Genomic DNA, 15,308 nt, shown 5'->3' with positions numbered 1-15,308 from the left:
TAGAAGTGCTCCTCCATGATGGTCTGACAGCTCTCAGGCAGAGGACTCCGGAGTCTGGGGCCCCATTATCCTTAAGTGCTACATTACAAGCGCAAGTACTTTTGAGTTGTCTGTAACAGGCTTTTAAAAATCAGAACTTCACAGAGAAAAATTGCATGGGATGGAAGGGGAAGGCTTAGGGTCAGAAGAGGGTCAGAAGCCTTAGTATTAACTTGGTAACTCAGTGTCTGTCATGGCAGAGGGCATCGGAGTGATGGTGGGCATCCTGCCTCCCCTGGATTCATAACAAATGCAGAGGCCTCCAAGCCAGTTCCTGCATAAAGCCCACCTCAGTTTCTAGTGATGTCTGCCCTTCCCACTAAAAGAACACTTCCTAATTAAATGTTGAGTCCATCATTCATTCTTACTGTAGGCAGAAAACAAACTCCAGACTAGATAGCCCTGAAAACTCTTTCTGTAACTATTCAATTGGAATAAAATACTAAAATAAGCAGTAAAATATAAATCTTTAGATTAAATAATGGCTTGTGTTAGGTTAGTGTTTTTGTGTCAGTGCCTTCTTTTGAATCTACTGAGAAAAGAAGTGGACACAGACGCTGTTCTAGAGAGCAGCCAAAAAACGAGTTGAATTCAGAAGCATGATGCCAAACAAAAGCAAAGCTAAAATACTGTGGCAGATTGTATGTAACACAAAAAATAAAAGACACAGGAAAGATATTGGGGTTCAAGCTTCAAGCTGAAGATCAGAAAAACAAAGCATCTGGCCACTAGTTCTCACTCTACCTCAGATTGAAATACGATCCTGGCTCCACTAAACAGTAACCTCAGACAGTAACCTCTCCTCAGTGTGGCTGGAGAATGAATGCCTGATACTGACTACTGAAGACCTTGCTCCTGGTCTTATATACCACCCTAATGCTGGGATTAAAGGCATGTGATCCCAGGTGTTGAGATCATCTTTGTGTGAGCTTTTTCTCTTTAGGACTGGATCAATCTTGTGTAGATCTGGATGGCCTTGGATTCACAGAGATCCATCTATCTTAATCCTGAGTCCTAGGACTAAAGGTGTTTACCACCACCTCCTAGTTCTGGCTGCTGGGATTAAAGGTGAGTATCACCACTGCCTGATCTCTATAACTTGAGGCTGACTTTGCTTTCTGATTCCTCTGACAAGCTTTAATAAATCATAAATAATGTCTATCCACAGCAGATCATCTGCAACAGATCAAGACAGTTTATGCATTGGTTATTATGACAGTATTAAACAAAGATCTCAGAATCAAACACCAAAAACACCCCATACTGGCAAAAGCAAGGAAGAACAAACTATCTAAATAAGCTGATTTACTTGTACTCATATTTTAAAATCCTTGAATATGTTTTTTATAATTTTCAGAAGGTTTTCAAAACCTTGGTAAAATTTAAGTCATTTAAATCATAAAGATTCTAAACCTTAAAAACTTTATAATTTTGCATGATCATAAAAATAATATGAACATGTGAAAATGTTAAAGCAATAAACCCAAAAGCTCTGATCTTATTGCCTCTGGAGATGACAGTGATTAACGGCTTAGAATGATACTGTCCTTACCATGTCTTAAAAACATACCATTATTCATATAGCAGCATGCAATAGATTCATAAATAACACCCAGTCCTGAACAATACCAACAACAATGTCCATCATGCACCAAACATGTTCTAGCTTTGAGTACATCCGTGAACAAGACTGAAAATGTCTCTAACCTTCATTGAGCCTACATTCTAACAATAGGAAATCACTGTGGGGATGCTGGCCTCTGGGCATGCCATAGCTTCTCCATCTTGAAATCACAGCAGTAACAATTACTCCTGTGAAATTGTACTCATGTAAACAGCATAGGAGGAGATCATGAATAACTTATAAGGTAACTCATGAGATGACCCACAAGATACTTGAGGACCCTCCTGTCCACAAGGATATATAAGCTGGAGTGAGAGAACTCTCTCCTCCAGTGGTGTAGTGAGGGATTCTCTCCTAAAGTGACGTAGTGAGGGGACTCTCTTCTTCATTGATAGTTGCCCATATGGTGCCCCATGCTCCTATAAGTAACTTAGAATAAACTCATTCTTTCACCTAGCCAGAGTTGCTTAGAATCATGTCTTTTGTCTGCTATTGGTGCTCTATATGCTCATGTCTCCCCTGGAAAAGTTAACACAATAAAGATAAAAAGTGCAAAAGGAAATTATATATTAGAAAGTGCTAAAATTATTTGGAAAATATAACAAGGTAAGAACAGCAAGGGATATTAGAAGTGTCATTTGAGGAAACAACAGTGTAAAGGCCTAAGGTGGACGTGTGAGTGGCTTGCCCTAGGAAGAAGGCGACCAGTGTAGCTAGAATAGTATTCATAAGGAGCAGGGGTGGACTGTGGTGCACCAGATCATGCAGGGCATTGCAGACCTCTGAAATAACTGCATTTGACTCCTCTCACAGAATAAGGAGTCTTTGGAAAGCTATGATATGAATTACAATGTAAAAGTGCTGGCTAATATGAGGAGAATAAAGTACAGAGTTCAGAGGGAAGACAGAATCAGATCAGGAAGCTATGACTAAGAACTCTCCTGGAGATGATGGTAGCTTGAACCACCATTATGAACTGATGACGGCTGAGTGGTGAGAAGTGGTCATTTTCTGAGTATCTTTGATAGGCAGGACCAGTTGGACCTCTTTATGAATCACTTGTACAGCAGGAGTGGAAGGCAGCATCATGCCTGTGAAATCTCTCACAGGAGCATTAGGAAGAACTGAATGACCTTAATAGAGAGAGACACAGAGAGGGACACAGGTATGGGGGGAGAAGATTATAAGCTGTTCTATACATGTTACATATGAGGTGTTTATTAGAAAACAATATGTACATCTCTAGACGCTTGCATTTATTACTCTAGAAGAACTTCATTGTGTCTTGTATTTATTTCTTGTGGATATTTTTTTCTTACCAGGACCTATAGGTTGCTTGATGAGACAGGGGAATTTTGTATGGATTCATTTTTTATAGCCTTTAAAATGCCTCTCTGACACCCCCAGCTTTGTACACATCTTGTATATGTCTTTACCTTTGAATGAGGAGGTTCATGAATATATGACAGTTGTTTCCTTAAAAGCCAGTGGGATAATCACCCTGAAGTTGTGTGAAATCCCCCTTGACATATATTAGCTTCTGTTTCAGCTGTTTGGAGTGGGCTCTTGCTGTTGGCTTTTGGGGGTGAGCTGCGAGAGCCACCCTCAGAGCCCATGGGCATCTTTGACTACTGCCAGTAAGTGAATAGAGATTTACTCTAGCAGGCAAGGAACTCCATTCTGCAAACAGTCTGGTCAGCATGCTAATGTAAATACCATCTGGTAGCACCTGACTTCAGCTTTGGGAGACCCTGAGATGAGAGCCCAGAGATGCCATTCCCAGCCCACCAGGACCTGCATGATGAGTAGGAATTCTTAATTGCTGAGACATGGTGATTCATTCTGCAGTATCAGAAAATCAGAAATACATGTAGCACTGTGACAGGGCAAGACAGTTCCTCCGTTTTATATTCTTGTTGAGGCCATGTCAAGTTTAACTAGAATTTGATCTCCTTGATGAAAATTCCATGGGAAACTACTCAACTCCATTCTAGCAACCGAAGGTAAGGATGCCCCATCTAATGTATCTTAGCTTCTGCTAAACTGCCGGTTGGTGTGAAACCCCCCTTCAGCTAACTGCTTATTTCAGTTTCTGTTAAACGCTTGCTTGCTCTGTAAAGCCTCCCTGCAGCTGCTGAACAAAATGTCAGGGCGTGCTTTCTGCCCTCAAAAATCCTATGCTCTGGGTATTCAAGGTTATAGCTAGGTCCCCAAATAATTGATGGTAGTTCTAGCCCTCTGTAATAAAGACTTTCAGTTGTCTATAAATTATGTCTGAGAGGTCATCCCTGGTGGGCTACCAATAAAAACATCCCTGTTAACGTCTTTAGAAGCAAATGTGGCTTCTAAAGACACATAAAATGACTGATAAAATATAAAACCTACCCCCCAAATCTATCAACATGAGTGTTTTTATACTAGTATAAATAAATAAAGTCATGTATATTGACTTTTTTTTAGGTGTTTTCAAGGATCATAGAGTCTTGAAACAGAAAAAAAAAGTGATCACCATAAGTGGCAAATTTAAAGCTCATTTTTTTCTAGCTTCATAACTATTTTATATATCATTCTGTCATGGCTTCCAATAAATCTGGCCTTAAATACATGCATGTTGTGGCTTTGGAGGCTGTCCTGGAACTAGCTCTTGTAGACTAGGCTGGTCTCGAACTTACAGAGATCCACCTGCCTCTGCCTCACGAGTGCTGGGATTAAAGGTGTGAGCCACCAACGCCTGGCTAATAAATGCATGCTTTCAAGACCAACAGGCAGATGATCACTGAGCTCACCTGCTAGCTCTCCACTAGGAGGAAACTCTACCAAGAGAAAGCCCAGCAGGGGCACAGCTGAGAATACTTGCCCACAGCCCTACCAGCACGTACCTCACTGCACCTGGGGTGAGGTGTACTCAACCTTAAAGCCATCCTTTGTAGCTTCTTCCATCAGAAGGAAAACCAATAGTTACAAAACTGAGATTTGAAAACAAGGACCACTCTCTTCCTGTATATGTGTGGGCACAGTTTCTAGGAACCCCAGAAATCCTCATACGGTAGGAATGACACAGGAAACAGAAAGCCAGCTTGCTTTCATACCTTATAAGCAAGGCAAAGTTTGATGGAATGAATTATTTATTGAAAGAACCAATAACTCCAGTTCCAGGGTCTCCTATGTCTTCTTCTAACCTCCACAGGTACCAGATGTGTACAGGGTTCCTCCACCCCTACCCCCAGCACACACACAAGCAAAACACTCATATACATTAAACAAGTAAATATAAAAACCTTTTTTTTTTAATTTAAAAGAAAAGGCACATAGATGTGTCCCAAACCTGGGGCAAATGGCTAATTGAGTTGCTTATTAACATGTCAAAGCTAACACTGGTTGCCAGGTTCTCCCAGCATCCCTTGGTCCCTACCTGTTCCAGGGTCCTCCTGGTTAGCATACCCTGCCTCCTATCCTGAACTCTCCAGCACAGGGTCTGAGCTGCTCTTTCTCCTGCTGCTCTTCCTTAGGTAACCCAGTCATCCGGGCTATGCGGGCTTTTTTACCCACTTTGTCCTGTTGGCCAGTCCCTTGGCCCAGGCTGTCCCTCTTGGTTGGTAGCTCCTCCCTTGCTCGCCTTCCTCCTCTCTCCTCACATGGCTTGCTGCAGTCTGGCCATGTTCACTCTGGACTCTCCCAGATATCTCTGACTCCGCCTCTTTCTGTCTTCTCCCTCATGTCTACAATAAACCTTCTCCCGCATAACTAAGAGCAGTCATGTCCTCCTCTTTATTTCTTTTTTTTTTCCATCCAATATTACAGATATATCAGCAAAACATTGAACTCTAAGGTCTACCAGAAACCTATTGGATAAACAAAGCAAGGCTCACTCCTTCATACAATGATCATACGTGGCAGCATCGGCCACATAATGTTGAGGGCAAAAAGTCACAGGCAAATACACACAGTATTAGTCAATTTGAAGTTCAGAGAGATAAAAATACAAGTCATAGTTGGTAGAGTTTTAGATGTGTGTAACGAACCTATACAGGACAGCAAAGCAATGCCAAATTAAAATTCTGGATGCTGGTTAGCTATGGGGGTAGTGAGTAAGGAGATGAGATCAGGGAAAAATCAATACAAAGATTTGGTAGAAATGATCTTTTCTAAATCTGAGAGCAGGTATATGGGTGTACACGGGTTCTCTTACACCTTTACAGGTAGTCTGCGAAGTTAGGGGAAAAAGCAACGGTTTAAATTGCTGTTTTTCTTTTTTCTTTTTTTCTTCCAGAATCTGACCTTCTCCATGTTCCAAGCTAAGAGCTGAACAGTAGCAATTCACACCCAATTTAATGCTCTGATCTAGGTCAGGGAACACTTATCTCTCCCACAGCCCATTAAACGCATTGACTTTGTAACAACTGGTAATTATGATTTTCTGCATAACCAAACTCCTTGTGCTGTTCATTTATTATTAGTGGTAATCATAGGACACTGAGAATTTTTCTTCATAAAATTGTATGCGCAGAAATCTTTCCTTCGCATCCCCTCTTTCTCAGCTCAAGGAAGAGAGACACAGCAAGAGACAGAGCTTACAAACAGCAATCTTGGCTCCAAGCACAGTGCTGCAGTATGCAAATACTGACATCCTTATGCCATTTTCACTCCAGCAGTCACACAACCCAGGTGCTGGGGTACTCTTCTTCACAAGAGAATGGAAGACACTTGGGGCTCTGTGCTTTCCCAAATTCAAACACAGTAATTCAGGTTGGCAGAGAGCTGGGGGGTGGTGACCACTAGGGCAGCTACCCAACCCAGACTGGGAGTTCATCAGAGTTTCCAAGGTGGGATCATCAAAGCCAGGAGGAAGAGGAAATGTATTGGTGGCGGGAGCTTGGGAGAGGATTGGTCCAAGAGCTGCAGAGAGGGGGGTTTAATATCTCCCTGCAGAGCTATACAAAAGTAATCTGATGGCAGTTTTTAATCAGATTAAGATTCTTGCTTCTATGACATCTCGGGGTCCTCATAACAGCTATGATGGGCTGTGGGGTCTGAGAGTAGAGTTGCACCGTCATATATCTAAGCATAAATCAGTTCTCAATGTCTATGAAATGGGTATAATAACCCTCTAGTTTTTGACGTATCAGGAACTGCATGTCCCTTTGTTACTAGTAATCTACCCTCTATTCATCAGCCAGTGTGGTGTTCACCTGTATCATCCCAGCACTGCACAGGGGAGGCAGGAGAAGTGCTGAAAATCAAGACCGTGTTGCAGAAATGTAAGTAAATTAACTAGATTGAAATTTAAAAGTACAACTCCGGCACCTTGCACTTAACACTCAACTATAACTCCCATTGTGTAGGTAAATCTTACATTGTTTAAAATAGCTATCTAAGGCTTTTGGTGATGTGTTCTTCATTTCCTCTCAGGTGTCATCTTCTGTGACACTCTGCCACATTAAACTAATCCTAGTTCCCTCAACTCCCCTTTGCACTGCTCGCTCAGCTTTTCGCACAACACCTATCTCCTGACCTTTCTTCAAAAACTCCACTCCTTCAGAGTTAACCCTGGCAGTCTGCAATGGAAAGCTTTTAATCCATCCCTCTCCATGTATACGCCCAAATATTTATCTGCATCTAACAACCTAGAGGCATTTTATAAGCTTATGTGAATTTACCCACATCATGTTTCTAAACCACTTTAGAATATAAACTTTAAAACTGTTTTTATACACTCTGCATGTCAGGATAATGTGCCTATATAATTTGCTTTAAACAATAACAACAACCTATTTTCTGTTTATTGGGGGCAATTTTTAAAATACGGCAGTGATTCTAGCATCTGTTGACCAACAAGCATGTCATGTATGCTTTTTTACTATTATTTCACAGTGTCGTATAAAGTTTTCCCAGTTGTGAAAGAGTGTCAGACAGAGGATGGTCACCTGTCCACAATACTCTGCAGACCCAAGCAGTGGGCAGTCTGTGGTAGGCAACACTGGGAACCAGATCACAGTACGTGCAGAAGTGTCAGTTATCTTGGTTATTATGGCACTGTATGACATCCCTTCTCCACCTCCACCAGAAAATCATCAACACTGTGACAACAGCACCTCATAGAGGGCTCCTCTTACCTCAGCATCAAAGCGTGGGTCCTGGTAGGCATCGCTGACATTCACAGGAAGGCCTGTCGAAGCAACCAACTCAGCGATGCTGTTATTTATCAGCCAGTCAGAGTAGGATGATTTCTCCATGCTTTCTTTGAAACTGCCAGAGCACCAAGCCAGCAATAAGAAAGAAGAGAAACTAAGTTTATTGGAGAGTAAGCTCTGCCAGACTACATTAATAGCTACGTGACCTGTCCTCATTACGGAGGGACAAATGGTATTAGTCATAGAATGACGGGGAGATAATTACCAGAAGCCACTTTGAAACTATTTCCCCACTAGAATGGAAGGTAATCAGACCATGGATAGAAACACAGGCCCTCTACAGGCCAGAGAGTAACGCTGCTGTGTTTAAGTCTCAAGGTAGACAGATTAAAAGTACACAACCAGGTAAAGACTGAAACTGACACAGGTCACCAACACATGGCTTCATACATTTCCACTGGGTTCCTCAGCTTGACAGCCCCCCCCCAACATCCTAGATATTTGGTACCAAGAATGGGGGGAACTGGGAAATAAAAGTTGGACATTTTGGTGTAAGGATGGAACACAAGGCCTTGTGCAGGCTAGTGATAACATAGCTCTACCTATTGGTGCTTCTAGTCTTTAAGCCACATTTTATGTAAGAAAATACTAAGGTATTGTTGTAACACTATTTGTACATATTTGTGCATAGTTGTTATCATCATATTGTATGTTCCCATTTGGAGTCCATGCTGACATGGAGACCACGAGATGCAGGAATGAGCAGGTAGGGTAGATTATTTATCATCATCTCTACATCACATCTGTAGGGAATGATGCTCTGCAGCTCAGGATATATTCGTGACGTTATTCATCTCTTATTGCATATAAAGCACAAAGAGCGCACAAGCTTACTCTCTGTGGATCTCTAGATGCAAATGGAAGTTTTAATAAGAGGTTCAGGTTTATAGCTATTAAGTAGTATGTGAATCAAAGAACTTCAAAGAAAAGACATTTTGTTTTCTAACAAAATAACAAGTTCTGTGTTCTGTTTTTTCCTCACTTCTTTGTATTTATGACAGATGAAGCTTTATGTCATGTTTTAATGAAAGCAACATAGAGGAAGAAACATGGTAAACTGTATCTGACATTTGGATCTAGGCTAACAAAGTCATTTCTAAACGTATAAAGATGTGTGGACTGAATTCTTGATGCTTTTTTGAAGAGGCAATGCCTTGCTAATACTTTATATGTTGTCTATGTTGTCTGTATACTGTATTTTACAATACTTTGTGTGTGTGTGTGTGTGTGTGTGTGTGTGTGTGTGTGTGTGTGTGTGTGTGTAGTCCAGAGGGTGATGTCAGGTGTTTTAACTGATCACTCCCCATTTCATTTCTGAGACTCTCTCACTCTCACTGATTTAGTTAGGCTGGCTGGCCAGTGATATTGAAAGACCCACCTATCTTTGTCTCCTAGTGCATCAGTTACAAATGACTCTGTCAGTCCCCATTTTAACATGTGTGCTGGGGATATGAACTCAGGTCCTGATGCTTTCCGTGACAGGCATTCTACCAACCAAACCATCCCTCCAGCTCCATTCAGTACAATTTTAGATGTGTTTCCTGGTCAACTAGTTTGGGAAGTGCTGGCCTATTATGTAGACTGTGGGGGAAAGGGCTGAAGTAGGACCTTAGAAAGACCTGAGTGAGAAGTCAGTGAGGAACCTGAGCTGAGGAAGAGTAGGGACAGGGAGCAGGCATTAGCCACTTCACTGAGTGTCTTTCAAGATGGGCATAAGTCCACAGGAGAGGTTAGAGGTTTGAGGAGGAAACATCAGGAATTAAAGACAAACACAGAAAAATGAGCAATCAGATAGTGAGGAATAAGACTGGAAAGAAGGCCAGGGTCCAGGAATTTAGAATTTGATAGAGTTGCTGGGACCTTAGCTATAGGCAGTAAAGAACTGCTTATGACTATGGAAAAGAGTGGGCAGTGGTGGCACACGCCTTTAATCCCAGCACTGGGGAGGCAGAGGCAGGTGGATCTTTGTGAGTTCGAGGCCAGCCTTGTCTACAGAGAGAGTTCCAGGACAGCCAAGGCTGTTACATAGAGAAACCCTGTCTTGAAAAACCAAAATGAATGAATGAATAAACAAACAAATAAATATATGGAAAAGAAAAGGCTACTTGAGCATTCATTTAGTAACTGTAATTCAGAGGTAGTGAATAAGAAGTGCTAGCTAAGAGAGACAAGAGATGAGATGAGACCTTGGTGGACTACAGATGTCAAGCATATGTCAAGGGCTTGGTAGTCAGACACTGGTGGTGTACATTTTGCTCCTGAATACCTGCTACTATTCATAGCAAGGGTTTGTTTTGAGGCTGAAAAAGATGAGAAAGATGACAGGTATTGCAGAGGCATGGACAGATTGTTCATGGGGTAACAGGACCAGAACCTCAATCAGTTCTCAAGACTGCAAAGCTGACAGACATGGAGGTGAGATTGTTTTTACTGACATGACATGCAAATGGCTGGGATTTCTCAGAAAGGGCTTGTGTAGAGAAATTGATATGGAGGGAAAGAAAGGAGGGAAAAGGCAGAAATCAGGGGGAGGGAAAGAGAGAAGAAAGGAAGTGAAAACAAACAGACACTGCTGTAGAACAGAGCCCATCCGGATGTTTTGTTTACTAATTTGTTGTCTGCATGGGCATCTTGATAACATAGATGTGAGTCTCTGTATCCCATCATCTCAGAAAACTGAAGCCCAGAGATGCTCTCAACCTTCCGGAGAGATATGATTTTTACCTAACTCTCACTCCTTACTCCCAGATGACTGTTCCTTTATTACCCTTCAGGATAATAAGCAGAAGAAAAGCAAGGCTCGTGGACCTTGCTCTGAAAACAAAGGAGAGCCACAGTGGACACCAGAGGGCTTGGGAAGACGCAGAAGTAGACACACTGCTCTGAGCTGCAGTGAAGGGGGGAAGGAAAAACACTGTGCTTGCTTATAAGAGCCCCAAGCCCCCACTTACAGAATTTCCCAAGAAAGAATGGTGACAAAACACTGACCCAGGGCTCATGAAAGCCTCCTTCTAAATATGTGACATTTTTAGAATTGTCTCAGTTCAGACTGCACCCTTCATTGAAATAATTGCATCATCACACTGTCATTGTAGAGGTAGGGGCACTGATTCCATGCAAAACACTGTTAAGCAGTCTACAAAGAGCTATGGTTTTTGCATTTACAGTGCATACCACCCAGCCGAAGAGGAGATAGAAACACACTGGCATTTAAACAACATATAAATTGAAATGCCCAGGACAATTCTCAAATGAAAAAATTGTCATGCAGCCAGGTAGCCAAGTCACCAAGTCAGTTGAATTAACTATGAATGCTGAAGGGGCCCAGGAGCTTCAGAAAGGAGGTGGGCTCTGAAATGCCCTGTGGCTGTGACAGTGCAACAGACTTTCTGAAAACTTGCACCTGTACAGTTGATGATCCATAGGAACGTATGCTGAGGTTTAGGAGATAGGATACCCAGAGAGAAATAGGGAAAGTTGATCTGTCATTTACATCATTGTCTCAGTCTGGGTTGCTGTAACAAAATACCATGGACTAGGTGGAAAATGAAAAACAAATATTTATCTCTCATGGTTCCAGGGAAAACCAAGATCAAAGGTCTTATAGATTTGGTGTCTGGTTCCTTCTTGTGTATTTCACATGGTGGGAAGAGTGGGAGAGCTCTCTGGGGCCTCTTCTCTAAGGATACTAATCCCATTTATGAAGGCTCGCCATATGAGCTAATCATCTCCCAGAGGTAGCACCCACAGATATTCCCACACTCGGGACTAGGTTTCAACATCTGAATGTTCAAACCACAGAAATCATACTCTTGTCTTTTACACCAGTTCAACTTTTCAATCCCAATTGCAGCATTGTTGTAGCTTTCAAAACCTTGCTTCTTTTCTTTGTTGTTCTCATTTTTCAAACGTGTAACTTGGTGCAATAATTCAGACACTCATTTTGAAGTCAGATCTGTCCCATTCAAATGGCCCTTCTCACCACTGTGCTTTCAGGTGAGTTACCAATGCTTCATTTGTAAACTGGGGATAATAGTACTTATTAGACAGTTGTAGTTCATACTAAGGTAATATTTTCAGTCAAGAGTTTAGCTTAGTAAACATCTTTTTAAAACATCATGTTTGCAGCAGATTTTTCACACTGTATTCTTTTAATACATTTTGTCAATGTAATGCATTTAATCACTAAAGAAAGGGCCCCATCACTTCAGGTGTTTTTGTTTGTTCTTTTAGACAGGCTTTGCAGATCTACTTATTCCGACTCATGAGGACCCTTGTATTCACTGTCGTTTCCTTTTTTATGCTGATTGCTGTTGGAACAAGACACTGGACAGCTCTGCAGACATAATAGGTCTCTATAAAACAGTTGTTCTCAACCTGTGGCTCCCAACCTCCAAAAGACCATAGGAAAACACAGATTATGATTCATACCAGTAGCAAAATTATAGTTATGAAGTGACAATGAAAATAATGTTATGATTGCGGTTACTACAACATAAGGAACTGTATTTAAGGGTCACAGCATCAAGATGGTTGAGAACCACTGCTATAAAAGGAATGAATGCTGAGGAAATGTAGTCTGAATATACATATTTGCTTGCAGTTGTACCATCAAAGGAGGTACCTTCTTCAAATTTTTATGCGGCTTGCCAGTACCTGGCTTCAATCTCTTCTTCAACACATCTGAAAGATGGGCATGTAATATTAAATTGAGATGCTTTCAGTGAGGCAACTAAAACACATCCATTACTTTCTAATAACCATCACTTCTTGTAACCAAACAGCACACATTTCCCTATGTGGCAGCCCTGTAAATATTTGGCAGTAATTAACACAGCTCTCCTGGTCTTAAATAGCCCCTCCAACTCTATCAGACCCCTATCTGTATTCATGAGCACCACAGCTGGGCTCATATCCTCATATAGATGTTTTGGAAGCATCTTGATGTTTCCAAAGTTTGTTTATATAAACAATATATTTTGGGGCTTCTTACATTCAAATTATAATGCTATTTTTCCCCTGCAGTGAGAATGTCTAACATCATAGAGCAAAAAATAAAAGCAGCATAAAGAAAAAGCAACCCTTGTAATAATGGTCTGGAAGGTCAAATAAATATAATTAACATTTGATCTTCAGTGAAGCATCCTTATAAGATGAAATCAACTATGATAGTTTATTTTAACTATATAAAATTGACCTCTCTACATTCAGGATTCATATCAAACTACCAAGCTACCTATAAGTCTGATTATCTTTGTTTTACAAAGATCAAGGGTGTAAGAGGATGTAGTTATTTAAGTGAGTATTATGTAAAGGCTTATAGTTTAGAGTCCCCTGTCCTCAGTGGCATCTTGCAGCCAAACGTGAGACTCAAATTGACTTCAAGGAGATCTCCACAAGCTCAACCACATTGACTGTAGAGGGTGAGGATAAAAGAGAAGTGCCCTATTACAAAAAGCACATACTGCCGAAATGTGGCTCTCTCCAAAGTGAAGGGCAGAGAGGTAGATGAAAACCTTGGGGCTGGCAAGCTCCAGACTAGTTTAAGAGAGAAATTTACATAAGCAAAACAAAACAAGACTAAACGAAACAACTCAGGGCAAGTCACTTCAACATCTTAAATCAAATTTTGCTAAAGTTTCAAACACAGAAAACTGTGAAAATAAACTTAAGACTATCTCCAGAGATACTTCTCAAAACAGCATGTATCAGAAGACAAAATAAATGAACAAAATAACAATCATTAGACTGTGTCCATGTTGATATTTCTGTTCTGGATATCTGAGTTTATTTACATACTTTCACTAGAAATTCTCGGGATCTTGTTTCTTCAATGCCTGTTGGTTGGGTCTGCATTAATTAAGAGTGAGGCAATAGAAGACTGTGTCTTGCAGGAAGCACATACAAAGGGTGTGTTCTGCTTTTGCTGACCTAAGGAGTGGATACATGGAAAGCAACATGTTTGAGCATGAAATGCTCATCCACAAGTTCGCCTGTTTGGGCCTTGTTTGTCATCTAATGGGCTTCTGGGAAGTGATGGGATTCCCAAGGACCCTGACCTCATCATTAGAGTCATCTCTTGATAGATTCATAACATAATGGCATTATTGAAAGCTGAGAAAAGAGTGTGATGAGGCCTAGCTTGAAGAAGAAGATCACTGAGGTAATGAGCTTTGGAGCTGTGTCTTACTTTAGCCCTGCCCCATATCCTGTCTGTTTCCTGTCCACTATGAGGTGAGCAGCCTCCCCCACATGCTCATACTGTCAAACTGTACAGCCTCTCTGCTCACTCAGAAATAATGGTGCTGGCTACCCTGGACTAATAAGCCATAAGCTAAAATAGATCATTCTTTCCTTTAAGATGGTTATGTCAGATATTCTACCACCGCAACAAAGAATCTTAGAAGACACTGCCTGCACATGGTTATCAGTCCAACTCTAGTCCTACCTACAGAGGGCTGCATGGACAGAAGCTAACAAGACATAATCTCAGGAAACACAGACAATAGCAACACACTGTGGTAGATGCTCTATGGAAGCAAGTACAAAATATTAGGGAAGGTGAGGAAAAGAGGTATTGACCTTAGCTTTGTTCATAAGAAGCAACTCTTAAAAATTCAGAATAAGCTATACCATAAAGAATGCCTTAGAAGTCTGTGGGGTTTTTTGTTTGTTTTGTAGTTTGTTTTTCTCTGTTGACACAGGAAATAACTGAGTTAACACTTAGGATACCTGGTGCAAGTAATGAATAAGACTACAGTGGAAGAATCCAAACACTGTGCTATGTGGTTCTGTGCATGAACCTTGTATTAAAAGCTTCATATCCTTATGAATAACTGCCATATCCAAAAACCATACCCATGAGTCTTGAGTTCCTTGTGTGTATTTGAGATTTTATTTATATACCACACACACACACACACACACACACACACGTGTGTGTGTGTGTGTGTGTGTGTGTGTGTGTGTGTACGTGTGTGTGTAGAGTACTTCCTAGATGCTTTTTTAAAAATCACTATTTTATTTTAAAAATCACTATTCTATAGAATATCAGGTCTTCAAGAGTGAACTTGCTCATACTCCTGGATGTACTGATAATCACTAATGAAGACTGTGCCTATTAACTAAACATTGATCAATAATGTGGGGGCAGAAGTTTTAGCCATCTATTTTCTCTGTTAAAAGATGATTGTCAGTTGATTTTTTTATTTTTTTGGTGGCTTGATTATTAATCAGTAGGATGGGGAGGTATTTGGGAGAGGTAATTTCTTTTATGCTTCCAAAAAATTGATTTTGAACTACAGTTTAAATGTCGTAGGTAACATTTGACATTTTGCTTCGATGACTAGAACTGTGGCTCACAAACTGAAGCTCCTGTTCCTTACTTTTTCTTCTCTGGAAAGGTTGTATACCCCCAAGGTAGACACCACCAGCTATGCAACATTGTTTGAAAT

The 15,308-nt window shown here is 40.9% G+C and overlaps 1 protein-coding gene across 1 annotated transcript in view; it reads right to left on the bottom strand.

Annotated features, from left to right (window-relative positions):
* LOC100756511 (dual 3',5'-cyclic-AMP and -GMP phosphodiesterase 11A) overlaps positions 1-15,308 on the bottom strand; it is a 361,367-nt gene that overhangs the window by 177,976 nt on the left and 168,083 nt on the right. The window contains exon 6 of the mRNA XM_027420128.1: positions 7,777-7,909. Within this exon, the coding sequence (XP_027275929.1) occupies positions 7,777-7,909 (133 nt within the window). The remainder of the gene's footprint in view (positions 1-7,776; positions 7,910-15,308) is intronic.

Source organism: Cricetulus griseus, chromosome 6, assembly GCF_003668045.3.
Source record: "Cricetulus griseus strain 17A/GY chromosome 6, alternate assembly CriGri-PICRH-1.0, whole genome shotgun sequence".
NCBI lineage: Eukaryota > Metazoa > Chordata > Mammalia > Rodentia > Cricetidae > Cricetulus > Cricetulus griseus.
The sequence above is the reverse complement of the archived record's forward strand: the minus strand, read 5'-3'. Positions and strand labels throughout refer to the sequence as shown.